We start from the raw sequence: 26,262 nt of genomic DNA, 5'->3' as shown, positions 1-26,262 counted from the left end.
AATACCAAGTTTTATTTTATCTTTGTCCTTATTAATTTATTTTGTTTGTTGTAGTTGATTATACATATCAACATTTCCTCAAGTAATACACACGAAAAGTTGAATTTTTTTATATTTCTGCTGTTTCTGTATAATCAGTTGATGATATTTCACAGTTTCTTCAAATGTTTTTGTAATATAGATCATTAAATCTTAATTATAGATTCCAGAGAATGACACAAGCAGCTACATTCAGACATTCAGCCTTCAGGATCTTTCTGCTGATACAAAATATGGTGTTTCAGTACGTTGCATGAATTCAGAAGGCAAAGGATACTGGAGTGACTGGAGTAAAGAAGCCTTTCAAATTACACCTGAAGCAAGTATGTAATACTTATTTACCGGTTAAATTATGCTTTTGTAACATTTGTTTAACTTTATCAAGTGTGTGTAAACTGTAATGTTTTTTGTGCTTCTTAAGAACCATCTAAGAAACTGGATATTTGGAGAGTGATTGGGCCTGCTGATGCTTCAGGAAAAAGAATAATAGAGGCAGTATGGAAGGTAATCTAGACATATAACCATCCTTTCTGCAGTATATTTAGTCAAAGATAATATATTGACTATTATATTGTGCTCATGTTAGTAAAACACAGGTTTTTAGCAGTCATTTTAGATGATCAAAATTAGTTTAATATTTTTTATTATGGAAAAAATGTTTTTTCAAATTTATTTATACTGCAATTCTGACTACTCATTATTAAAAGCCTAAAATGGCTTGTTATGGAAGGCTTCTGAATTGCAATTTCACATCCTATTGATCTCACTAAGAAAACGTTCCACTGTGTGCATATGAATTATACAGTAGTATGTTGTAATAGCAGTGAATGATATCCCATGTTTGAAAACAAAGTAATTAATTTAGAAGAATTGTGATTATTTATTTGCCTCTTATTCTTTTTCAATTACACAGACTCTACCTCACTTTTCAGCAAATGGTGTAATCAAAGTATATAATGTTCAGGTTGAATCTCTGAAGACCAAGGACTTTTTCAGTTATAATGTTACAAACACAACTGAAAGATTGCATTTGTCAGAGAAAGAACCCTATCGTATAACTATTGTTGCCTATAATTCTAAAGGAAAATCTCCTGATGCAAGAATTGTTATTCCAGAGAGTAATAATAACACAGGTAAGATAAAGTACCATTTTCTTTATTTCAGTGATTGTGTTTTAATATTTATTTAATAATCTGACTATTATGCAAACACTCTTTTATGAGCTAATACATATCATGTTAAATGTATTCCTTGCAATTGTTCCAAAATATTTTTATATTCTCAATGGTATCATGAGCCTTCGTCTTTTATTATGGCAGTTTTTAACTGCATTGCCAAAACCTTTAATGTACAGAGCTGTTTGAAAGTATTTGTCCTATTCCTAATATCCTCTGTTTTGAATGTTTACATAATGAATAGTTAGTTATCCAGCACCCCATCACTTGTATGAAAAAGTAATTGCCACCATAGTCTTAATACTTGGTTGCAGCACCTTTTAGCAGCAATAATCTAAACTAAATGCTTCCTGTAGTTTGATATCAGTCTTTTACATCAGGAATTTTAGCCCACTCTTCTTTGGAGGATTATTTAATCCAGAGACATTGATAGGTTTTCAGACGTGAACTGCTTGTTTCAGGTCTTGCTGTAGTATCTATTGGATTCAAGTCAGCAATTTTACTAGGCACTTTCAAAAGTTTAATTTTTTTTTTTCTTTGAGCTATTCACTTGAAAACCAACTTTGTGTTTTGAGCTATTGTCCTGATACATAACCCAGTTACCCATATTTCTAAAGGATAATGATCTAGCATTATCCTTTAGAAATATTTTGGAAAAGTGCAGGAATTTTTTTTTTTTTTTTCTTTCAAAAATGGCAAGTCTTCCAAGTCCTGAGGCAGCAAAGCATCCCCACACTATCACACTACTGTCCCCACTGTAGTTATGATACTTTTACTGTCAAATGCTGTATTAGCTTTCTGCCAGACATAATGCAACCAGTGTTGTCCAAACGGTTATAAAGTCTTCTGACTTCTGTTTCCATAGAACGTTATTCCAAAAGACTTGGGGATCATCCAGGTGTTTTCTTTGCAAATGTGAGACGATGGCTCTGATTTTAATCTTGGATAGCAGAGGTTTCTGCCTTGCTACTCGACACAATGTTCGCAGCTGTAGAATATTTGAAAGTTGGAAACATTTTAAATATTTTCTAGTCATGTCATCAAAGAATTTATCGCAATTTGGTTTATTACATACTTTTGTATCAGGAGTCCTATTCAAAAATAGCACTAATAATAGTATGTAATTACATGTAGTAGTAAGTGTATGTATGTTTTTAATACCATTTTACAGTATCATGTAGCAGAAATTGCTTTCTTAGATAGTAAATTCCAACTCAATTGATGAAAAGTTCCACATTGCTATTGTTAGATGTTGTATGTGAAAGCTTTAATGGCTGATTTGTAGTTCAAATTCCCTAAATGTATAATTTTTCAAAGAGGTTCCCAAGTCTCAAGATGTAATTGTTGGCTGCATCCTAACATGATAGAGGATTATTATGGCACTTTGTTGACAAATTGTGGTGTCAGCTATTTTGAGTCATTATAATTTGATAATATAGCCATTACATTGTTTTTAGTGTAATGGAAGTACCGAGTATGCATTTACTGACTGCAGCATAAAGTATCAACAAGCGATCTTTCATATATTTCTACATAAATTAAGTTGCTATTTTTTACTTTTACGGACATGAATATCAAGTCGCTTACTCACTTCAGTTTCGAGGATCAGTAGAAGTGAGCTGCCGTGAATGATGTTGGAGCAAGATCCCGTGCAGCCACAGAGATGAGCATGGGATCGGTCAAGGCAGAAGCCATACTGTTAGCATATAACTATATTTAAATCTGCATTCAGGAACATTAACGGGATGGTACTTACCTTATACATCAATAAATAAATCCACAATATCATTACTACTGTAACCCTGACTCTCGCTATGAAAAGAGGATGGGAACGTGAGATGAAATTACTACAGTATTGAAAAATAAAGTATGACATTATTAGTGAATTAAATAAAGAAATGCACGTCTAACATGTCTAATGTGCATCATCCAACCCCACCCCATCCTGTTTCCCGCACAATAGAGAACGTATGACAGCAGGTGTCTTACTGTTTCACTGTCTGGGCTTTAAGATGAGTAAAAATATATATAATATATCTGCGTGCCCTGCGGTGGGCTGGCGCCCTGCCTGGGGTTTATTTCCTGCCTTGTGCCCTGTGTTGGCTGGGATTGGCTCCAGCAGACCCCCGTGACCCTGTAGTTAGGATATAGCGGGTTGGATGATGGATGGATGTATGGATATATCTGTGTGTTTGTACAAGTAGAAGTAACTGCTGTCATGGTAAAATTAAAACAGTAACCTAATTCATAGTTAGTCACATAAAATGTTTCTTTCTTTTAAGATAGACAAGCTAACAAATTTGCCAATGTCTGTCAATGAAAGATTCTGAAATTTCAAAAATGGGTACAGCGTAATTTATTTGAGATATCTCAATAAAAATTAAACTGCACAACCCATTTCTTGACAGAATAGTGTACCAAGTTTCAGCAAAGTCAGTCAATGGGGAGCCAAATCGTTTAATAATAACATATGGACAGACACACTGAGACAGACATGACCTTCTCAGTAGGTGCTTTTCACCTTATATGCAAACACTCATAAAAATGATAAGCAATATTTGATTACCTAATAAATTTTGTAAACTTGATTGTCCATACATTTTTTTTCTGGGGTCTATTAAAGGTACGTAAATTCTGTCACTTTAATTCTGGTTAGAAATATACAAATTCTATTAAAAGATCTTCATATTACTCTACTGCTCTACTTGATTTTTTTTTAATGATTTGCGCAGTTATCCCACTTTAAACATAGTAGTACCTTTTAAAGCGGGTCAAATTAATATAAAAAGTGTTTTGATACTTTGTTACCTGCTGAATATTTTTCAATAGTGATGTTTTTTCCTTTCTTTTTCAAATAAAATCTAGTAGGCATATACAGTGCTGCCTGGGGTGGAATAGCGTGCAGGTGTGGTCACTAAATAAATTCCCCCCGGCAAAAAAAACTTAACTGACAAAACCCACTGTGGGAAGCAACTTTGCATATCTGTATTAAGTTCCAGAAATACTTTCTGGGGGCACTTCCCTAATATGTGTTGTCACTACACAAAGTTCCCCAAGGGGACAAATTTCAGAATGAACCATAGCTTATGGTCTTCCCTTCACAAATGGGGAGTCTGTGCCAAGTAAGGCAGATATAGGTTCAATAGTGTGGATTTGTATATCAGACAAACACAAAGCCACACAAGCTACTTTATATATTACATAGTAAAAATAGTGGATGCATGGTACCACCTTTTGTCATTGATAAAATGTAAAATTATGTTAAAGCAGTAGCTCTGAATTAGTAGTCCTTAATCTGAATCTCTTTTTATATGTGTACTGTACATAGTAATTAAATGAGAGTCTCGATTTGTCTCCTTTTGATTTAGCCATAAATTAGAAACTATTAGAAAATGGCTAGATAAATGAATATTAAAAACTCTTGAAACACACTAGTAAAATATGAGTTGTTTATTCAGTTTTTAAGGGTGTGTATATTTGAAATCATCATTTACTTAGGTTTAAATTGATAACCAATTTATAATCTGGAATACCTCTTGAGATTTTTATTTTTTTATTACCTTTTTGGAAAATGTGTACATGATAGTTACTTAAATTTTCTCTTTGATTATATTTCTCACTGTTTCAATAGAATCTTCTCCTGTGGAAAGCATAGTACCCAATTCTCTTGATGGACAGATGCATGTCAAATGGAAGGCCAATACTGCTCGAGTAACTTACTTTGTTGTGGATTGGTGTGTTGTCTCTGAAAAGGGATGTTCCTTGGTATCTTGGCAGTATGAAAATAAATCTTCACTACAAACTATCCTGAAAGGTAAATGAGCACATTGCACATTTTAATGTATACTTTTGCTGCACACTAATGTATACTTTTGCTGCACACCTCATGAATAAGTCAGTAGCTTGCATAATATATCAGTGTTGTGTTCTGTCTTGTTTAAAAAGGAAATATTTTTAATGTTAATAAGTGTTTTTTTATGTCCTGGGTATGATGTTAAACTGCATCCAGCGCTGCAAGCAGTCCACCAACTTGCGGGGAAATCATGGAGTTTGGTGGCAGGATTGTCACTCCAGCCACCGTAAAAATAACATCACGCAGATCATAGACAACAGACAGGATCCATGATCACTTGCTCACCTCCTTTCTGCTCCCCATGAGAGTAACTCTACTGCAGCAGCCCATAGGGAGGCTGCTTGCATTATGAAGGGAATGAGGGAAAGCCCTGCGGAGGCCTATCCCCGAAAGAGTCAAAACTGTCAGAGAATAAATGAAGTCAGGACTGTTGGGGATCAGAACGGTTGTGGTGCTGAGGCGTCGCCCACTGCATAGCAGCACTCAGGTCTCAGTTTGAGGCGGCCTATCTGGGTAGGCGCTTGGAATGTCTTGTCTCTCTGGCATGATGATCATCTTCCTCTGTTGTCAGAGGAGCTTTGTAAACTTCAGTGGCGGCCCTCTCTGAGATGTGCAGACCTAGGACCGGCCAGATCTCCGTAGGTGGGTACACCTTTTATTGGTCTGGTCGCTCTGATAGCTGTCATACTCAAGGAATAGCTGTTGCTGTGGCGGATTTATTTTTTTACATTTTATTTTTATACATTTTATTCGCAACTTCATTCAGTGATTGATGGGTGCCTTTGAGGTGACACTCCTCTGGTCATGGGTGACTTCAGTGTGACCACTGACAGGGCTGGCTATGAGTTTGCAAAAGGTCAGGGGATGCAGATTGCTGAATCCTAGTTCCAGCGCCCTGAGCCACATCATTGGACTTGGTACTCCAATACTGGAGTGTGTTGAAGGAAATCGATCACATCCTTGTGGGCAGACATTGGAGGCTCTTACAAAACTGCAGGGTCTACAGAAGTGCCTTGTTTGTGAATTCTGACTACAGACTTTTAGTTGCTACTCTGAAGATCCAGCACAGGTCCAGTAGGCTACCACCTACTACGAAAATGAGGCTGGACCCAGCCAGACTACAAGATCAGGCTGTTTGTAACAAGTTTGCACGTAGTTGTGTGAGCAACTAGCAGACTTGGGTGCGACTGCTGATCCTAATGTGATGTGGGAGACCTTCTCTTGACAAGACACTGAAGGTTGCTGCGGGCTGTATTGGTGTTACCAGTGTTCACAGAAGGGAGGTGTTTCATCTTGCAGGACACTCTGGATATCATCGAGAGGAGTCGCAGTGCACGGCTTGATGGCAACTCCAGTCTGTACCGGGAACTGAGAAGGACAGTTGGAAGGGATCTGAGGGCAGATAAGGCGGCTTTTTGTTAGAGAAATCTGTGAGCAAGTGACACACCTTCTGTGGTCTAGTGACCCATGTCCTGCTTACAGAGGAATCAAAGCATTATGCGCATCCAGATCTGTTCCTTGGAGAGTCGCAGTCAGGGCGGCTGAAGGAGCGATCCTTGTGGATGACACTGCAGTTGTGACCCACTGGGCTGGCTACTTTGAGTAGCAGTTTAAAGCTGATCCTCCGACTATGATGATGGATATCTCTGAGTCTACGGTTCTTGAGGCTGATACTCAAATTAGCTATCCAATCACATTGATATTGCACAAGTAGTGAACCAACTAAGGGTAGGGAAGGCTGTCTGTGGTGGCCGTGTTGAACTTCTCCAGGCTGGTGGTAAGGCTGTGCTCCTGGTATTGCAAACAATCTTTGCTTCCATTTGGGAGACAGGCATCATCCCAACTGACTGGAAAACGGGACTTGTCGCCCTTATCTATAAAGGGAAGGGTGATTGCGGCAACTACAGGGGGATAACACTGCTCTTGGTACCAGGTAAGGTCCTTGCTTACGCCATCCTTAACACTAGAATTACCAGCGTCTATGAGAAATCCAGCTCACCTTAAATCGTTCGCACTTCTCCATCAGCGTCTTTTGTCCTGTAAATGTGCCGATTAAGACAAGCAGCAAGCAGCCTGCTATTCCATCCTCCCCATCGTCGCAGAACTTTCACAAAGTTCTCCTAGCTCATGCCTTGATTGATTATCTGGGAGTAAAGTGCTGGAGTTTTAGAGTGGAAATAATAGATTGTTATTTGGAACACATGCATTTTATGTGTGTTCCATTTCTACAATAATCTGTATACACATTGTTAAAACAGAAATTTTTTCATATTTTAGTAATAAATGTTACAAAATGTAGGCACAAACTATAGAATGTGTGAAGCCTGAAGTCCAAACATCAAATAAAAACTTTCACAAAAGGTTCAAGGACGATGCAACAGCTTCTGTGGCGTAGCGGTAAGATTTGCTGACTTGTAATCGAGAGTCCCCGGTTTGATCCCGACTGCCTCCTGTATTTGCCATTTTCAGTAGTGAGCTGCTCTTATTGTTAATATTATACAGTACACATATACATTTGGTTTGTGTCTGTAACAGCCGCTGTACTTTCATAGGACTTGTAAAAGTTACACTTTTTTTTTCCACTTTTATTCTCTCAGTCACGACCACGATGCATACTGCTGCCCAGCCCTCCCCCATACCCCCCAAAATCACACACACTCTGGGGATCTGACGCTGTTACTTTTTATTTGATACTGGGAATAACTGTAGATGTGAGTAGTGTATTGAGGCAGTGGAACTGGACATTCTCTGATCTGGATGGATAAAAGGCATAGATATATATTATATTTGGAATAACTCATTTTATGACCTGTATAGTACATTTCGGAAAACATCGTGGCATGGATGCAAAATTATTCATATTATTCATATTCATTCGCATATCATCTTGCAGTAGTAATCACTAACCGAGTGGTTTTTTTTTTCCCCCAATCTTGCCAGTCCCCACATGTTGCTGTATGGTGATGTTTCTTTTGTACTCCAGGACATGCAGAGGAAAGAATAGTACAGAGGTCAGTTTAGCGCTATATGCAATCATCAGATTCAAATGTTAACAGTTTACACACACGCAAGAACCGTCCTTCCTGCATTTACGACATGTGTACCTGTTGCAATGCGCACACTTCTCTCTGTGCTGTGGTTTCTATTACACACCTGAAAGAAAGAGACAATATATGTGACATTTTGAAGAAATCATTTTATGACCTGAATAGTACCAATCAGAAGACATCATTGCACTAATGCAATATTATTTGAAAATGAACAGCGTCAGATCGGGTGTGAATTTATGATGCGGTTGGGGTGGGGGGAAGGGGAGGTAGTATGCATCGTGGTCGTGACTGAGAGAATAAAAGTTAAAAAAAAAAAAAAAGGGTAACTTTTTTACAAGTCCTATAAATGTACAGCGGCTGTTACAGACGCAAACCAAATGTATGTGTTTTTTGTATAATATTAACAATAAGAGCAGCTCACTACTGAAAACGGCAAATATACTGTAGGAGGCAGTTGGGATTGAACCGGGGACTCTTGATTACAAGTCAGCAAATCTTACCGCTACGCCACGGAAGCTGTTGTATCGTCCTTGAACCTTTTGTGAAAGTGTTTATTTGATCTTTGGACTTCAGGCTTCACACATTCTATAGTTTATGCCTACATTTTGTAACATTTATTACTAAAATATGAAAAAATTTCTGTTTTAACAATGTGTTTACACAAATTACTGTAGAAACAGAACACACATGAAATACATGTGTTCCAAATAACAATCTATTATCCATCCATCCATCCATTTTCCAACCCGCTGAATCCGAACACAGCGTCACGGGGGTCTGCTGGAGCCAATCCCAGCCAACACAGGGCACAAGGCAGGAAACAATCCTGGGCAGGGTGCCAACCCACCGCAGGACACACACAAACACACCCACACACCATACACACACTAGGGCCAATTTAGAATCGCCAATCCACCTAACCGGCATGTCTTTGGACTGTGGGAGGAAACCGGAGTGCCCGGAGGAAACCCACGCAGACACGGGGAGAACATGCAAACTCCACGCAGGGAGGACCCGGGAAGCGAACCCAGGTCCCCAGATCTCCCAACTGCGAGGCAGCAGCGCTACCCACTGCGCCACCGTGCCGCCCACAATCTATTATTTCCACTCTAAAACTCCAGCACTTCACTCCCAGATAATCAATCAAGGAATGAGCTAGGAGAACTTTGTGAACATTCTGTGACAGTGGGGGGATGGAATAGCAGGCTGCTTTCTGCTTGTCTTAATCGTCACATTTACAGGACAAAAGACGCTGACGGAGAGGCGCGAACGGATTTAAGGTGAGCCGGATTTACGAGTTTTCTCGTAGGCTTTGGTAATTCTAGTGTTAATAGGATCCGTAATCACTTTCTTACCTACAAAGCAACCGGAGCTGTCTGGTTTTACGCCTTATAAGTCTACCATTGACCATATCCTGGCACTGAGGGTTCTCATGGAGCGAAAACACAAATACCAACAGAGTTTCTTTACAGCCTTTGTTGGTATTCGTAAAGCTTTCGACTTAGTTGATCGAGCTGCCCTGTGGCATCCCCTAAAAGTTGCTGGATATCATGGCTGGCCTGTACACAGGTACTGTGTGTGTTGTGCAAAGTGGAAGCAGAACCTCTTTGTTTTTCCCAGTTGATTCTGGGGTTCGTCAGGGGTGTGTTCTTGCTCCTACTCAGTTTAATGCATGCATGGACTGGGTGTTGGACAAGGTCGTGGGGTCCAGTGGCTGTGGGGCATCTGTTGATGAAGAAAGATTCAATGATCTTGACTTTGCTGATGATGCTGTGATGTTTATGGAGTCAATGGAGGTTCTGATCGGGGCTCTTGAGAGACTGAGTGAGGAGTCTTGAGTGTATGGGCTTGGGAGTGTCCTGGATAAAAACCAAGATCCAGGCATTTAATTACCTCTTGGGCACAGCCATCAGCAAGTGCATCTGTTTGCAAAAAGAGTTTCGACCTTGTTGAGAGGTTTACTTACCTCATCAGTGATAGTCATGTTTCTGGTTTTCTTCCTATGAAATCAGTAAATGGATTGGAAGTGGGGGGGGACGGGGGTCATGAGGTTGCTGGAAATGGTGTTTGTCACTCCTGATAGCTATGCAAAAGGACAAAGGTACAAGTCTTTAGAGTCCTGGTGCTTCCTTTTTTGCAATTTGGTTGCGAGGCATGGACAATATCCAGTGACCTGAGACTAAGACTGGACTCCTTCGGTACTGTGTTTCTTCGAAGAATCCTTGGGTACCACTGGTTTGACTTTGTGTTGAATAAACAGTTGCTCACAGAGTCCCATTACCTGCATGGTGAGGGAGTGTCAGTTATGGCACTAAAGCCATGTGGCGTGATTCTCCGAGGGTGATCCGGCTCGCAGGATTCTCATTATTCAGGACCCGAACGGCTGGACCATGCCAAGGGGACGGCCATGTAACACCTGGCTGCGACAGATAGACGGTCATTTCCAGAGGGTGGGACTGGACAGCGTGTCTGCCTGGGGGTTGCCAGTCAGGATCCCAAGCTGTTTTGCCGTTTGGTGGGTGTGGCAACGTGCAGTACCAGTGCATGCACCCCAACCTAAGTGTTTTACTTTAATTTAAACATAGGTTTTAATAAATCTCACGCTCATAGGGTTATTGGAAGATTTCTTCTGTATTTAAAAGTATTGCATCTTCAAATTTGTAATTAAACATTTTGATTCTTTTTCTTTTAATATTAGTTCAGGCCTTTTAATATCGTGTAATACTAAAGTACGTCTCTGTGAGCACCTAATTATAACTTCAGTAGCAGTCCTTCTTGGAATGATCTCTGTTTCCTAACTTTTTATGGAGGTTTGCATCTTCAAGAAATTCTGGTTAACACAGCATTTCAAAAGAAGAGATACAGAACTTGACAAAGATGTTCCTGTTCTGTACTGAAATAGAGAATTGAAAGTACTTGACCAGAAATTATTTAGAAAATTGTTTGCACATACAAAGTTAAAGTTGTGCTGGAGGAGACTTCAATTCTGAGGTTAGAGACATTTACTATAAGAGATGAGACATCCAAACTTCCAAAAGGAATCAGTTTAAAATTGTTGATGCTGTCTGCTTTTAAGCATCTTGTGGAGCTCAAAAGTGCTTCTTCAGCACTTATGGAGCACCTGATGTCACTGCTGTTTGTTTTTCCAGAAATAAGGGTTTGTGATGGAAGTAGACTTCATTATTACGGGGACAGATTTTTGCATCTGCAATAGACAGTCTTACACTATTCCCTTCCTGGTGTACTCTGGTTAGGGTTACCTGGAGCTAGGTTGAATCCACTTGTCATTGTTCACATCTGAGCAGCTATTACTAAGTAAAAAGATTAGGAGCCGAAGTGGCAAGGTGTATTTCTCAGAGGTTCTGCACACGTGGTGCACTAGTGTTGGTAAGAATAAGAAGGATACAAAGTTTTAACATGTCCCTCAAAACTTGGAGTAAGACAGTTGCACAGACTAATGGGACATTGCATTACATGTTGGTATGTGAAGCCTAGACTCTGTAACTGTGAAACAGGAAGATGACTGCGCAACCATGAACTTAATGAAAATTAAAAGCAATAAGAATTATGACATTTCACCTTAGTGAGTTTGATAGATGAGAAACTAATTACTGGGGAAAAGTAACAGTGCAGTGCAATAACTAATATACAATGTACTGGAAATTGTGCATTTTATTAATACATTCATGCAACAGTTAAAGTAGTTAGGACTGTGTATTTTGTGTTTATGCATAGTTTTATCTTCTAAATTATTTGACTTAATGTTCTTTAAATCAGTCTTTGTAATGAGCACTTTCTGCTTAACAGTTTGCAGCCTTTTAATCACCTTTTTACCAAGATATTTTTCCTTGCAGGAGATTTCAAACCAGGAATTCGTTACAGAATTTCAGTGTGCCCAGTTTATAAGGACATTTCCAAACCATGCTTCGCAGAGGAACAGTATTTTCAAGAAAATTGTAAGCAGTTTTATTTTAAGTTTACAATTTAAAACTAGTGCCTCAAAATACAAGTCACACACACATTTCCAAAATAATGCATTTTCTATCGTTTTATCCAGAGACACATAAAATGGACACTGTTGCCGGTTGCCTTTATCAATAGAAAAAATCTTTGTTGAAGCCATTTATTCAATTATTAAATTCACTAGTAGCAGCAGTCTTTCCCATCAAAAACAATCCATACAGAGTGCCAGACCATTTCAAGACACAATAATGCAAACATCCACTTTCGTTCATACCAGTCAATTTAGAGTCATCAAATAACCTAAAATGAATGTACATGAGATATGCAAACTCTTCTGGAGCTGCACAACACTAAATCACTGCAATTCACTCTAAATTATGCAAGCTGAGGGAATGACTGGCTTCCAGCAAATAAGGAATATGTGGAATATGGCAAAGTATAAGAGTGAAGCACAGTTTTGTTTCCCCTGGACTGGAGGAGGATATGGCAGGCAATATTGATGTCAGTTATCTCCCACAGCTTAAGGCTCCATCCCTTCCACCAGAACCCTATAATGTATAAAACATAGATAAAGCAGATGTCAGCATTTATTGTGCACCCTATTCCCATTGAGGACAATTCTTGCTTGGGAAAAAAAGTCTGATGTCAAGGGCTGGCTGTTCTATACTTTTTTTTTTGTGCATTTAACAAAAATGTCTTTGCTGCATTAAACAGAGCTTACACATTGCCACCTTAAAACCCTGATGCTTTCTAAGGTCTTTCAGTTACAGCACATAATATAAAAATATGTAATAGATTAAAATGTCATAATACTAAAATTACAGTTTTTTAGTAAATTCCAACCATATTACAATTGTAAAATTACAAGCATGGTTTTAGTAGTAATATTGCTAAGAATTAATGGCACTATTCCTTTGAAGTGAAAGGTGTTTGCAAAAATCCCTTTCTTTTGTGATTAAAAAGTTGTCGTATTCCATCAATCTTCTGTGCATTTTCTTAAATCAGTTTTTCTTTTTCTAATAATCTGTTTATACATTGAGTAATTGAATATGTTGCTTTTTGGCAACTAGGATATAACAGTACCAAAAAAATAAATCCATATTAAGAAACAACCTTTTAGTTTCCTTAGCACCAAATAGTTTTTTGTTTATGTATGTTATACCCAAACTTACAATAAAACAAAACCTTTGTTCAAGTGGGAAAATATACTAATTAAAGCCAAACAAAGAATAAAAAATATATGTGATCAGTATTGACATCCTAAAAAAATTACCAATATTTTTTATATACCTTTCAGATTTTATGTCCTTTGTTTGCCCTGTTTTGGTCTCATCTTTCATATTCTTTTCAGATTTGCTATTCACAAAGAATGACCTGTACAGTCTTAATATAAACAAGTGGCTAGATAAGAGCTAGTCAGCTTTATTATAAAGTATTGATTGTAGGTTTTGATGGTTTATTACTAACAGTTTCATCTAGCAACCGACCAAATCCATATAAACTTTTTCTTCAGAAGATGTAAAGAGATTTGATTCAGAAGATGTAACACCGACATGCATAATGTGTTAAATACAAGTTAAGATACAGGAGTGCTTTAGACCAAAGCTGAATATTTGATCCATTCATAAAACCCAAATTCCACTCTTAAGGAAACATGAAAGAATTTTTTTTTGTAAAAATAAATAAAGAGTATTTGTTAAAAGAAAAGGACAAATTTGTGATTCAGAATGACAACAAATGTGTTCTCTCCATTAGAAGGACAGTTTAATTACACAATTTAAGCATTTAATGCAAGCATAGGCTGATTTTAATTTTTGATGAAACAGACTAAAATGTTTTTTCACTGTGCTGTCTAGACATGTCTGACAACCAAACTACATCAGTCATAAAGTAAAGAGTGTATTTCATCCATAAATTTAACAGTAACTTTGACTTTGCAAGCAGTAGTAATGTATTCTCTACAAACATTTTCTGGTATACTTTCCACAGAATGCACTTGTATGTTTCACTCATTAATTTTTTTTTATCTTTGCTCTAGGTCCTAAAGTTGGTCCTTCAATTATTAAAAGTAAAAGGGAAAAGAACAGTGTGGAACTGGAATGGGAATTGATTTCTGTGGATAAATTGAATGGATTCATAAAAAACTATACTGTTTTTTACAAAGCTGCTGAAGAAAATGAAAACTGTAAGAGAATCATCTAGAATGTCTAATTCATTTGTGGAGATATAATTTCATACTAGAATGCAACACATAGCAGCTTTGTGGTAGAAGATATTTATATTTTCCAAATAAAGCCATAAATGTTATTTTCATAATCTGATTTCTATAATTACAGTCAATGAACATCTTGTTAGTGATTTTACTAGAGTATTTCTTTTTATTTCTTTTTTTATGTATAGCAATTACTGTTGAACCTCAAGACCGGAAAGTCACTTTAAATTCGTTGTCAAGTAATACTATGTATATTGTCCATGTAATGGCATCAACTTCTGCGGGGGGAACAAACGGCTCACAATTTACATTTACAACACTGAAATATGGTGAGTGTTATATGTATGTGTTTATCATGTGAAGTATTGGTTTTTAATCTGTATCAATATCCTTTGTTTGCTTATTTAATAATGTTTAGGTGACATCAGCATTTTTTAAACTTTTAAGTAACAATGTACACCAACTTTTCTCAGAAGTTTGTATTCCTTATCACTGAAGAATATTATCTAAACAGCTAAAGATGTGATGTATGCAAGCTTTACTTATAATATTTTATCCAAACTGACCTATTAGGTAAAAATCATAGTCAAGGTCTTATCACAGTCAAAACCACACTTAACCATTTTTTGTCCCTAATATTCATTTACCAAAACCAAACTTTTTTCTGAAGTTGTTGCCCAGATGCATATAAAATTAGTTGTCCAGCAGTTTTTTTGTGCCCCCTTGTTCAGAACAGCCTTTTCAATCATGTCTTACCTTTTAATTTCTATTTGCTTAAAATAAAAAGATTCAATCTTTCCTTGTAGTTCACTTTCAGCTGCTCTCTAATTTGTTGAGTAGTTCTCTGGACTTTTTTAAGCATTGACAGTGTTATTTTTTTGTAATCTTGTGACCAAACATCTACCCAGTATTTCAGATAAAGGCATCACAAGTGCATATATAAAGTGTAAGGTAGTTGATGAAGCATTTATACTTGGTATGCTTTTAGAGATTAAACAAATACCACGTTTTTATTACTATTTGCCTCTTTAAAAATCTTAATTGTTTTAATTGTAATGTAAACTAATACTCATGTTTTATTTTGAAATGTATTGAAATAATTTATTAAAAAAAATCATTTTTAAAGTAATGTGTTCAAAATATAGTACCAGAATATTCAAATTTTTAGTTACACGATTTATGTTTAATTCTTTCAGCTCCAGGGGAAATTGAAGCAATAGTTGTGCCTGTGTGCTTATGCTTTATTTTCATTGTTGTCATTGGAATGCTCTTCTGTTTTAACAAGCGTGAAATGTAAGTATTCTCTTTATTTAAATAACAATTGTACCTTCGTAATAAATACATTATTTTAAATGAATAAGGTATTTGTTTAGATGTTTCGGTACTCAGTGGATAAGCAGATCAGCTGAGTAATATTTGTAATTCAAATATGCTTTTCTGAATTAATACAGAAATTAAAATTATGAATGTGATACATATTACAAAATTCCCTTGAGTCTGTATGAAGAGAAAAACAAATGAAAGAAAATGTCTTACATGGCTGCCATCTGTGATAATTAAGGATACATGGCCCTTTCTTTAAGCACTTATTTTAATATTTTAATTTTAGCTAATGCTGGATTGGCTGACCGTATTACTGTAATCCCTCAAAATTAACAAGAAAGGTCTCTTACTAAATATTAAAATGAATGTTCAAGCATTCACTTTATTTTGTTAGCTTATTTACTTGTTGAAAGATGTCAGCTTTTTGAACATTACAGAAAAAGAAGGAAAATGTTTTTCAAAAGTGTATTACTTGAGTGTGACAGTGTGGGTCAGCTCCGCGCTACCGGTTTCCTTCAAGAGCCTCTTAAACCCGACACAGTCAATAACGTAACCAGAAGAGTTGGCAGAAGCAAGGGGTAGGTGCATAATAGTGCCAAGTGCTTTTATCATAAATAAACCAAAATGTTCAAAAGTGCAGTGCAAAATCTTCAAATAAATAAGTAATCCATAAAAACAGGTGAGGTGTGGGAGTTAAAAGCCAAATGACTAAATAGAAAATCCTTAAAACCGAGGTCAAAACCAATAGTACAGAAAAATGCCCCTTAAGACACATGCCCTAGTGCAGTCTATTAAAAACTGCTGTCTCCTCAGTTTATCCTTCCAGACCTTCCATCTGAGGAGCCGCCTACCCAACAGACTCAGCTTTCCTTCTTATACAGTCACCAGGTCCAGGTCCCTGTAACTTCCATGGCCCTGTAGTAGTGCTCCCAATCCGGACCTAGGCTCAGGGCCTTCCCTCCCATGGACAAAGGAAAGACGCAATGTCCAAGCCTCTGTCATTGACTCCCACTGCCTTCCAGGACTTAAGCAAAGCCACACTCCTCCTGGTTGCTCTAGCTCTTTTTAGTTCGCTCCCATCACGATCAACCCCAAGCGACAGCCACACACTGTCTTCCTGGTGCCCTCCTCCTCCTGGCTATGTGCCTTGTCACTTCTGCACCAGCTCTTTCTCATTTCCTGCCTGCTGCACTCGCTACTTCAACCTCTTTTCCTTCATTTTTGTTTTGTCTCCCTTTTTGACGTCCTGGCTCTTTCTTATATGCCTCCATAGGCGCAGTGTCTCAATCTCACACCTCATGAAGCTAATGAAGCAATTGAGACAGACTGCACCCTCACGTGCAGGTGCGTCTTGCCCCAATCACTCCACCAACTCCCTGGAGCTGCCTGAGCACGCACACCCATGGAGAACAAGCCGGCCAATTAAATACTTATTTTTTTTAAAACAGCCACCTTTTTCTGAGCTGAGGACCAGCTGTACCATATTGGGTTATTTCCTTTGTTGGGATTTTGGCTTCCTGCAGATTTTGCTTATTGGGATTTTATTTTTGTACTGAATGTATCACTTCTTGAGTGCCATCACATTAATACCGTGTAAGATATAATTACCATTTTATGATTTTCACAAACTATGTAGAAATATTAAGCAGCATTGTATTATAAAAAATTACACTGCTTTCTTTGTTTTGCATGAATACAATTGCTTGCTTGCAGTTTATTACTAGTATCTTTGTCACAAATTATTTAACTTCAAGATTAAGTTTTCAATTTGATACAAGCATATGCATCACCATATGAGTTTTGTTTAATTGTTTTTTTTTTCTGTTATTTAATAATACTGTGTAATAATCTTAAGCATTTGTATTCAGATGAATTCCAGTATTGTATATTTAGAGGAGTATAATTTATTTCTGTTTAATAATGTATTGATTTACTTTTAACATTACTATAAAGTTATTTTTCAGGGGTCATACAGGGGTTTAAACTGCAAGGAAACTATTGTCTAAAAATACTTTTTTTAATTTAAATTTTGTTTAAAGGATTAAGAAACACGTTTGGCCACAAGTACCTGATCCCTGGAATAGCACAATTGCAAACTGGCTACCAAACAGTCCATCTCAGGTAAAATATTTTTCTGCCCATTGATAATTTTTAAAGAAGTTGATTGTAATTTCAAATTAAATATGTATGATTGATGTTTTAATTAAAATCCACTATTTACTGTATATTGGTTAAAAGGTAGCAGAATGCCTGTCTTCTAAACGTTGATAAATGGACTTACAAAATATGGCCTTTATTTTCATTCTTTTCAGAGTAATGTCAGTCCTAAGGAACCAGTCTGTCCAGAGGGTAGCATTACAAACTTCAGTGTAATTGAAATAGGATTATGTGACAGTAAGTCATTTACTGATGAGTATAACAAAGATTCATTGAAGAAAGGCAAATATACATCTGATGAGCACAGCAGTGGAATTGGAGGATCATCTTGCATGTCATCACCTCGACAGAGTGTTTCTGACAGTGACGAAGGGGATTCAGCACAAACAACATCAAGTACAGTGCAGTATTCCACTGTTGTACCAAGCAATTATAGGGGCCAGGGACATTTACCCTCTTCTACAGTTTTCTCAAGATCAGAGTCTACACAACCCTTGCTTGACTCAGAGGAAAGGCCAGAAGACCAACATTCCTATGGAAATATCAATACAGAGAATGGAGAGCATCTGCCACAAAGTATTGATCAAGATACCAGAAAACAGAAGGGATCTTATTTTAAAAGACCTAAACCAATCAACGAAGACAGTCTACTTAAGCTGCATCAAATAGAGATTGCAGGTCAAAGTTCTGATTCATTTAAGTTTTGTTCCACTGAGGACGGAGGTCTACCAAGCTCAAATGATAGTGACGCTTTGCATGTAGACAGTAGTACAAGCCCTGGCATGCACATGGACTTAGAGAGCAGTGAAAAGATGAGTTACATGCCACAGCTCAGTGGATACAGACCACAGTGACAGTCTGTGTCAGTCTCCTAGTCTGTTTCTCATGTCATACATGACATAATCTGGTTTTAGATCTGTGTTTAATGTTTGCTTTTGCTTATGCAGTAGCAAAACATCGTTACTGTGAAGTGTTGGTCAGGTTAGTTTTGCTCATTCATATATTTATTTTAGTTGAAACTGAAGAAAAGACATACCAGTCATTTATAAATATACTAAATAATATATACCGTAATCATGTTGCATTATTTTAACATGACAAAGCCTATATTAGTTGTTGTCATTAATATAACAAACTAAGCATTTTTTTTTTGATTATGAGAAAACATTGCTACATTTCAAGTTTGATAACATTAGTGTTGAAGTAAAAAAAAAATAACCAGACATAAAAAATGTCACTTTCTCAGTTCTAACAAATGCTTTTATTAGTTTCTTTTTAAGCTCTGAAAATGTAATGTAATTTTTTGCTTGGTCAAACATTACAGTTTTTAAAAGGAAAATATTTTTCATGTGTTTTGTATTACTGTGATAAGATTGTTTCCAAATTATTTTCTTAATGTTAATCAGAAATGAAATATAATCAGGAACACAATTTGTCTGAACCAGTGTCAAGTGAACTGTGAAAATATAAATAATTATTTTGTTTTTATAATACTTCACCACAAAATAAAAAAGCATTCTATTGGTGTACTATACTAGACAAGTTAATATACCATATGAACTATTAAACACATGTTCATTTTGTATTGATGCTTATCTCACATTTTGCATTTCATCTATGTTAGTTCTTATCTGCCTGTCTAATCTGTATTGTTTTACATTGTTTGTCCATTTGCCTCCAGTATTATCCTTAAATTCCCTAAAGAAAAGGTGTTGTTTGTGGAACAATCATAAATATTTATGACTGGTTAGTGCTCTTTATAACTGTATTTGTTTTTCAATCAAAATGTTATCCATTATACTATGCATATTCTTATGTCCTTTCTTCCATTTCATCATTGTCAAAACTCTGTTATTATTGTAGCATTCACTATTACCAAATGGGACAGTGAGTATATTTATTTATGACTGCTTTATGTCTTGATACAGGTTGTGCTTTTAGAACTGTCTAATTTCATCCAACATCTTCAGTTATTCATTTTTTAGTGTAAATGAGAGTTTGCTTGTATGTGTATAAAATATTCTGTGAAATCGATACTTCCCTAATTTATTTTAGAAAATTAATTAGATATTTGCTTGCAATTCTCCCCTATTACTTTATATTTTAGTCACATTATTTTAAAAAGAGATTCTCATACTTTGTGCCTGTTACCCAAAAACAAATTATTTACTACATTTTCCAGTAGTTTCTTTCACACGTAGGAATCACATATTGTAGTGGCCAGACAGAACATTAGAATAATTGTGACAAGAACGGGACATTCAGCCCAACAAGTTTGTCCATCCTATTCACCTCAGTCCTAGGTTGTCCAAAGTAGATTTTCCAAAAGTCGAGATTTAAGGGTCTCTGAAGTCACTATGGTTCTTTGTGTGAAGAAAAAGTGGTACTTTTCTATTATTGTGACACAAATCATATTATTGTGACGCAAATTGGTGGGGCCTCCCTCCTCACTCGGCATGTCGGATTTTGCAGGCACGCCTTCCTCACTTCCAAACTCAATATTTGAAACGGGGAAAAGAAAAACAATGAAATAGTGAGGGGAATAGACTTTTATTTCAACAAAAAAACTAAAGACGGAAAACTTACTCCTTTTGATTTTCTGGTGGCCAGAACTCCTTTATACATTTTAACATGTCTGTGAACATATCCCATTGGAGTGAATGTTTTGCCACATGAATTCTGCGAGGTAAGACTCCAAATGGTGGCGAGCAATTCCTCTGTGTCTCTTGTTTCTCCACTTTGCCAATCCCCACAGTCTTTCGACAGCTTGTGTGTGGGAGCCGGTTTTGGGGTCCACAAAGTTGTACTTGTGGTTCACTCTGAAGTGTATGAAGCCATCCTCGGTGAGCTGGGTGGTGTTCTATCCCCTCCAGCTGTTGGAATAAATTATTGATCCGGGCATTACGTACTCGCAAATATTTTGGCTTAACGTGTCGGAGGAGCAGTCAGGAACTTCGACAAGAAAGCATGCTTTTGTCTGCTGAAAAATACCTCCAAGTAGCCACTGCTGTGGCAAAACCCTCCCAGAGTTATTTTTCCTCCGCTTGAACAATCTTTCGTTGATTTCAACGTATAGTCCCTCACCTCCAATTTGTGTCATCTCGCGACATCTGATGTCCCACGCGCAAACTTCCCGCATATAGTTGTTCCATTCAACTATTGTTCCTTTCGCCATGTCTAATTGGTTTTCGCACCATTTCACTGACACCACACACCACAAATAAATGAACCAAACCACAGTTGTGAATAGTAATTGGGAATTCTTCAGCCAGTTCCCTTGTCGGATGGTGACACTTGTGCGGCAAGTTTTCCTGGAGCACCTCCACTTTACCTGGTCGGAGAAATATAATTTCATAGGGTGGTTTTGGGAACACTGCCTTTCTATAGGAAAAACACCTGTGTCCTGAAGAAAGGACACGGATGTCTCCTCGCTTGTTGGTAGTTCCCAAACTTTCATTGCGCCCGGGGTACACTGCACTATCAAAGAGAGAACGCGAAAAGATTAGTGGCAAGGAATTAACTGTCAACATGGCGTGCTGTGCATTTGTGACTCACAGTGGAATTTGTGTCACGATAATAGAAAAGTACCAAAACAGTTTCTAACATTTGCACAAAATCTTCCTTTGACATGTTTTCAACTTTGCCCCTGCTTTTTTTGTAGCAGAATTTATTTTAAAGCAACAGCTGGGATCCGCTATACTATTTACATTCATAATTTTAAACAATTCAAGCATGTGACCTGCTAGTCTCCATTTGCATAAACTGAAAATGTTTATCTCCTTCAGTCTCTCCTCATAGCTCATACTTCTTAATTCTGGATCAGCCTAGTTGCTCCCCACTGGAATGTCTCTAGTGCTGCCATGTCTTCTTTGCAATATGTAGACCAAAACTGTACACAGTAGTGCAGGTGAGGCCTCCTAGTGACTTGTATAACTTAAGCATTGTCTCTCCTGACTTGTACTCCACACATCACTATATATAACCTAACATCCTATTAGTCTTGATATGGATAGTGATGAATCCACCACAACTCCTAAATCATTCTCATAAAGGGGGCTTTCAAGTTACAGACCTCCCATTGCATATTTGGATCTAACATTTCTACTTCCTATGTATATGTAATACCTCATGTTTACTTATTTAAACTTTGTTTACCACAAATCTGCCCAAGCCTGTATGCTGTCCAGTTCCCTCTGCAACAATTTAGCTGTCCTTCTGCCTAGTTTGGTATCATCTGCAAACTTAACCAGTTTAATTATATATCTTGTTCAGATCATTTTTATATGTTAAAAAGAGCAGCAGTCTCAGCACCGATCTCTGAAGGACACCACATTTTGCATCACCTATTTCTGAAAATGTTCTCCTCACCATAATCCTTTGCATTCTGCACTTGAATCAGTTTAATACCCACCTGCATGCTGCACCCTGAATTCCCACTATTTTTAGTTTGATCACAAGTTTTCAAAACATTTTCTTTTTTCGTTACAGGTAGTGCAGCTGTTATATTTCAGAAACTATCCAGTTTCCTGTCACTTCTTTAGAAAACAAACACACAAAAATCTATTAAATGACTTAGCTAGTTGTAGAGTTTCATTCATAATTACCCTTATCGATCTAGATTTACACATATCAAGGTTTGTAAATCTTATGTGTGGTTTTGCATTTGAACCAGCCATTTTCCATATCAAAAACTTGAATAGCCATAAAGTTACGGGTTTGGGTTGAGTCTCCTGGGATTCTTGACTCAGGTTTGTTTGCAAATGCATTTTAGCTAGTAGTTTGCTGGTAAATACTTGTGCTGGCTTGCATACGTAAAAGCAGCTATTGACCCATACACTTAAAGAAATTTAATGTTAATATGAAAGCAAAAACGTTCTGATGAAGATTTTTCTTTTCCTCTTTTAGGTAATGGTCAGCATACTCTAGGCTGAATATGCAGTGCAGAACATAGGATTATTAATGTGTTAAATGAGGTTTAACAATTAGGTTTGGAATATTTATGACTTCAGAGTGATTTACTATAAAATACACATTTCTAGAATGTACCAGTGAGCTGATTTACTTAATACAATTGTTTTTTACGTCTACAGGCTAAAAAGAATTATAAGATGTCTTGTTACAGGTGTCGAAATAACAAATAACCTAAGGATTTAATAGTCAGCTTTGTTGAGCACTGTTTTCGACAGCCATATATTTAAGTGAATATTTATAGTAATATAGTTGAGGTCAAAGAGTGCATAGTGCTGAGTAAAGTTTATTTTACAGAAAAACGTGATGCATTTCCCCCTTTTGTTTTTTATGTCTTTTTTTTCCCTTAGCGACAGATTTGATGTTATAGCACTATCTGGAATCTGTATTAGATACTGAATTAAATGGTGATCTCTATTACAGCACACTTTACACAAAGAAATTTGCTTGATTATCCTTAGTAGGCATTCCTTCTCTAATTGTAAGCTCATACTGTATATGCTTGCAATATAATCAAATGATCCAAGTCTTACAGAGTATAAACCTAAACATGATTTATTATGTATCAGTGCATCATTAATGAAAGTTCAGTACTAAATTAACTGACTCTGACCAGTTGAAGTGAATAGTTTAATTCAAAATGAGTATTGCCTTTCGTGTTTAAGAAGGATTCAGTGCTGCTATTATGTTAAAAATGACTTTGAAAAAATATACTGTTTTAAAAATATTAATAAATAGTAATTCATATTTGTGAATGCACTCATCAGAAGAAAACAGTTGCTTTCTTTTGCATAACTTGTATTGCCGTTGTTTGCACAGATGATGGAAACTGAAATTGTAAAGAGCTAAGAAAGGCTTTAGCATTCTGCTGTACTGGTACTTGTGCATTGAGTACTTCTGAAAATAAACCTCTAGCATTTGATTACAGTGTGTGTATGTTTGTGTTATAAAGACCGACACAACATACGCATCTATCCAGGAATATATTTTCAGATTCAGGTTTACAGGGAGCCAAAGCCTCTCCTAACAAGACAGAAACAAACCTTGAGTGAGACTCAGATCCTCATTATTACATATACTTGTACCCATACACATAATATGAATATAGTATATATAATGAATCTACTACTTTGTACATTGTTTAATCATGCATATATTTTTAAATATTGCCATTTTATTTTTATGGAATTTATTATATGTGTATGACAGTTCTTTTTTATGATCTACTTCCTAACGTATTAACTTTTCAATAAGAATCACTGGGACAGCTGTACAGTTCTCAAAGAACTTTTTACTGTATGTCTAAAGAAACAATTCTTTTCCAAGGCAACACTAATTTGTCAATAATATGTTTTTCATGCATTCTTTCTCTGTTATACTTTTTATTTGTAAAGTCAAAATAGGACAATTAAACAGTTAAAAAATGGGCATGTTTAAAAACAAAATGCATATTTTTCTATAATTATTAACCTTAAAGAAGTGTATTTAAAAAATGGGTTTAAACCTTTGTAAAATACTGTACATAATAAAACTGAAAAAATGGTATACTGTATACTGTTGTCTTTTTTCCAGTTATACTTGCATCATTGTATTTAAATAACATGAACTGTAATCTTTGAATAGAACAACAGCTATATGCCTGCCACTGGTAACCATAAATTTAGATCACAACTGAGTTCAATACACATGCTGTTATTTTGTACTTACAAAAGTTTAAAGGATGGAAATACATTGTCAATATACACATCTCTAAATTGTCAAGACTTTGTAGCCCTTTGTGAGTTTTTCTATGTTTAGATCATTGCTCTTGTTTACAGTACCCCTTAGCTTTTTCTGGGGTTTTAAATGATATAAATTTTGATTTCAATTTTGTTTTTCTCTCTCATTTTGTTATTTGACCTGTTGTTTTAATTTACACTTTGAAGTTACCACAGTGCCATTTTGGCTTCTAGTGGCTATCACCACTTTGGGTATTGGTTGCTTTGTCAGGGGGCACAGGTCATGCAGCTTTATGCACCTGGCGCAATGGTATTTGAGCCAGTGCTCTGTCACATTTTGGAACTTATTAAATAATCCTGTGCTTCCATTTGCACCATTTTCTGTTTTGGAGAGGATCATGTGTTATTGATACTTTCATTTTTGATTTCATCAGCATTTTTGATAGTGGAATTTGAGGACATTATACAGCATATCCATTGCATGTATTCCTAAATTGCTGTTTTACACATCTTTGATTGTAACGTTTTTTATGTACTTCCTATATACTGTCCCCATTTGAGGCATTCATTCTGCATTGTCTGTTTTTTTCCAGCCCCTGTTCTTTTGTTTTTTTTCACCCCCTGTTCTTTTGCTTTCAGTATTTTTTCTTTAATGTGACACATTGGGCTTCCCAACGGTGGGTCATATGTTAATATACCTTCTGGTAGTAAAATGTGATGAAGCGTGGGTGTTACAAAATTCTACTCTGGGTTTTGAGATTTCCGGTTTCCTCCCACAGTCCAAAGACATGCAGGTTAGGTGGATTGGCAATCCTAAATTGGCCCTAGTGCGTGCTTGGTGTGTGGGTGTGTTTGTGTGTGTCCTGCGGTGGGTTGGCACCCTGCCCAGGATTGGTTCCCTGCCTTGTGCCCTGTGTTGGCTGGGATTGGCTCCAGCAGACCCCCGTGACCCTGTGTTCGGATTCAGTGGGTTGGAAAATAGATGGATGGATGGATAATTATGATTTTCCAATTTGCTGTTATCTTCATCATGATTGTTGGTACATTTGTACACAGAAAATAAAGTATCTGTTATACTAAGTTTTAAAGATGTCTGCAGCAGAAATATGCGTTGAACAAAAAGTCCATTTGCATCATTTTTTCCATTGTGACATGACTTTTCTGCTAGTTTATCTGTTCTCAATTTAATTATAAAATCTCAACAATATGTAATATTTTGAGTATTGCATTTTATATGTACAGCTTCCAGTTTACTTCTTGAAAATCTTGCATAAATTGTTGTTTAATTTTAGTTGCATTTTGTTAGTCAACCTTTGTGCCATTCGTGTTATTACAATTCTGACATTTAAATAATGACTTGTTTGGTTATATTTCTGCTCCAGCTTATGGCTTTATTTGGGACCAGCCGTTTGAATGTATTTCCGTCACAAAGTGTACAGGTCTTTGCAATTAAGGCTGTGATAGTGTGGTGCGGGTCACCAGTACGCATACTTTTAACTGCTAGTACAGAAGCACAAATCGATCTTCAAGTCATGGTGACTGCATGGTGTGTCCTTCTAATATGGTGGTGCGGGCGGAATGTGCAAGAATTAGCAACCTTGAGCAGTGCTGATGAAAACAAACCTTAAATGGCCCTCCAGTAGTTAGAAAACATTTGAGACCTGGTGAAATAATAACAACAAAATATTTATTACTGTTTACAGTGTGTTTCTGTCTTCTTGATGGAAGAAAAAAAGTGTGAACAATCTGAAACAAAAAAGACAAATAAATGCTGCAAAGCTTGACCTTTAAGCATACAGGAAGG

The 26,262-nt window shown here is 36.7% G+C and overlaps 1 protein-coding gene across 1 annotated transcript in view; it reads left to right on the top strand.

Moving 5' to 3' along the window:
* LOC114654703 (interleukin-6 receptor subunit beta-like) overlaps positions 1-19,350 on the top strand; it is a 54,385-nt gene extending 35,035 nt beyond the window's left edge. Inside the window, exons 7-16 of the mRNA XM_028805416.2 lie at positions 203-362; positions 461-543; positions 953-1,172; positions 4,846-5,028; positions 11,972-12,073; positions 14,119-14,265; positions 14,481-14,621; positions 15,489-15,585; positions 17,655-17,736; positions 17,928-19,350. Coding sequence (XP_028661249.1) covers positions 203-362; positions 461-543; positions 953-1,172; positions 4,846-5,028; positions 11,972-12,073; positions 14,119-14,265; positions 14,481-14,621; positions 15,489-15,585; positions 17,655-17,736; positions 17,928-18,626 — 1,914 coding nt within the window. The 3' untranslated portion in view covers positions 18,627-19,350. The remainder of the gene's footprint in view (positions 1-202; positions 363-460; positions 544-952; positions 1,173-4,845; positions 5,029-11,971; positions 12,074-14,118; positions 14,266-14,480; positions 14,622-15,488; positions 15,586-17,654; positions 17,737-17,927) is intronic.
* Positions 19,351-26,262: the final 6,912 nt, after the last annotated feature.

Source organism: Erpetoichthys calabaricus, chromosome 7 (genome assembly GCF_900747795.2).
Source record: "Erpetoichthys calabaricus chromosome 7, fErpCal1.3, whole genome shotgun sequence".
NCBI lineage: Eukaryota > Metazoa > Chordata > Cladistia > Polypteriformes > Polypteridae > Erpetoichthys > Erpetoichthys calabaricus.
The sequence above is the reverse complement of the archived record's forward strand: the minus strand, read 5'-3'. Positions and strand labels throughout refer to the sequence as shown.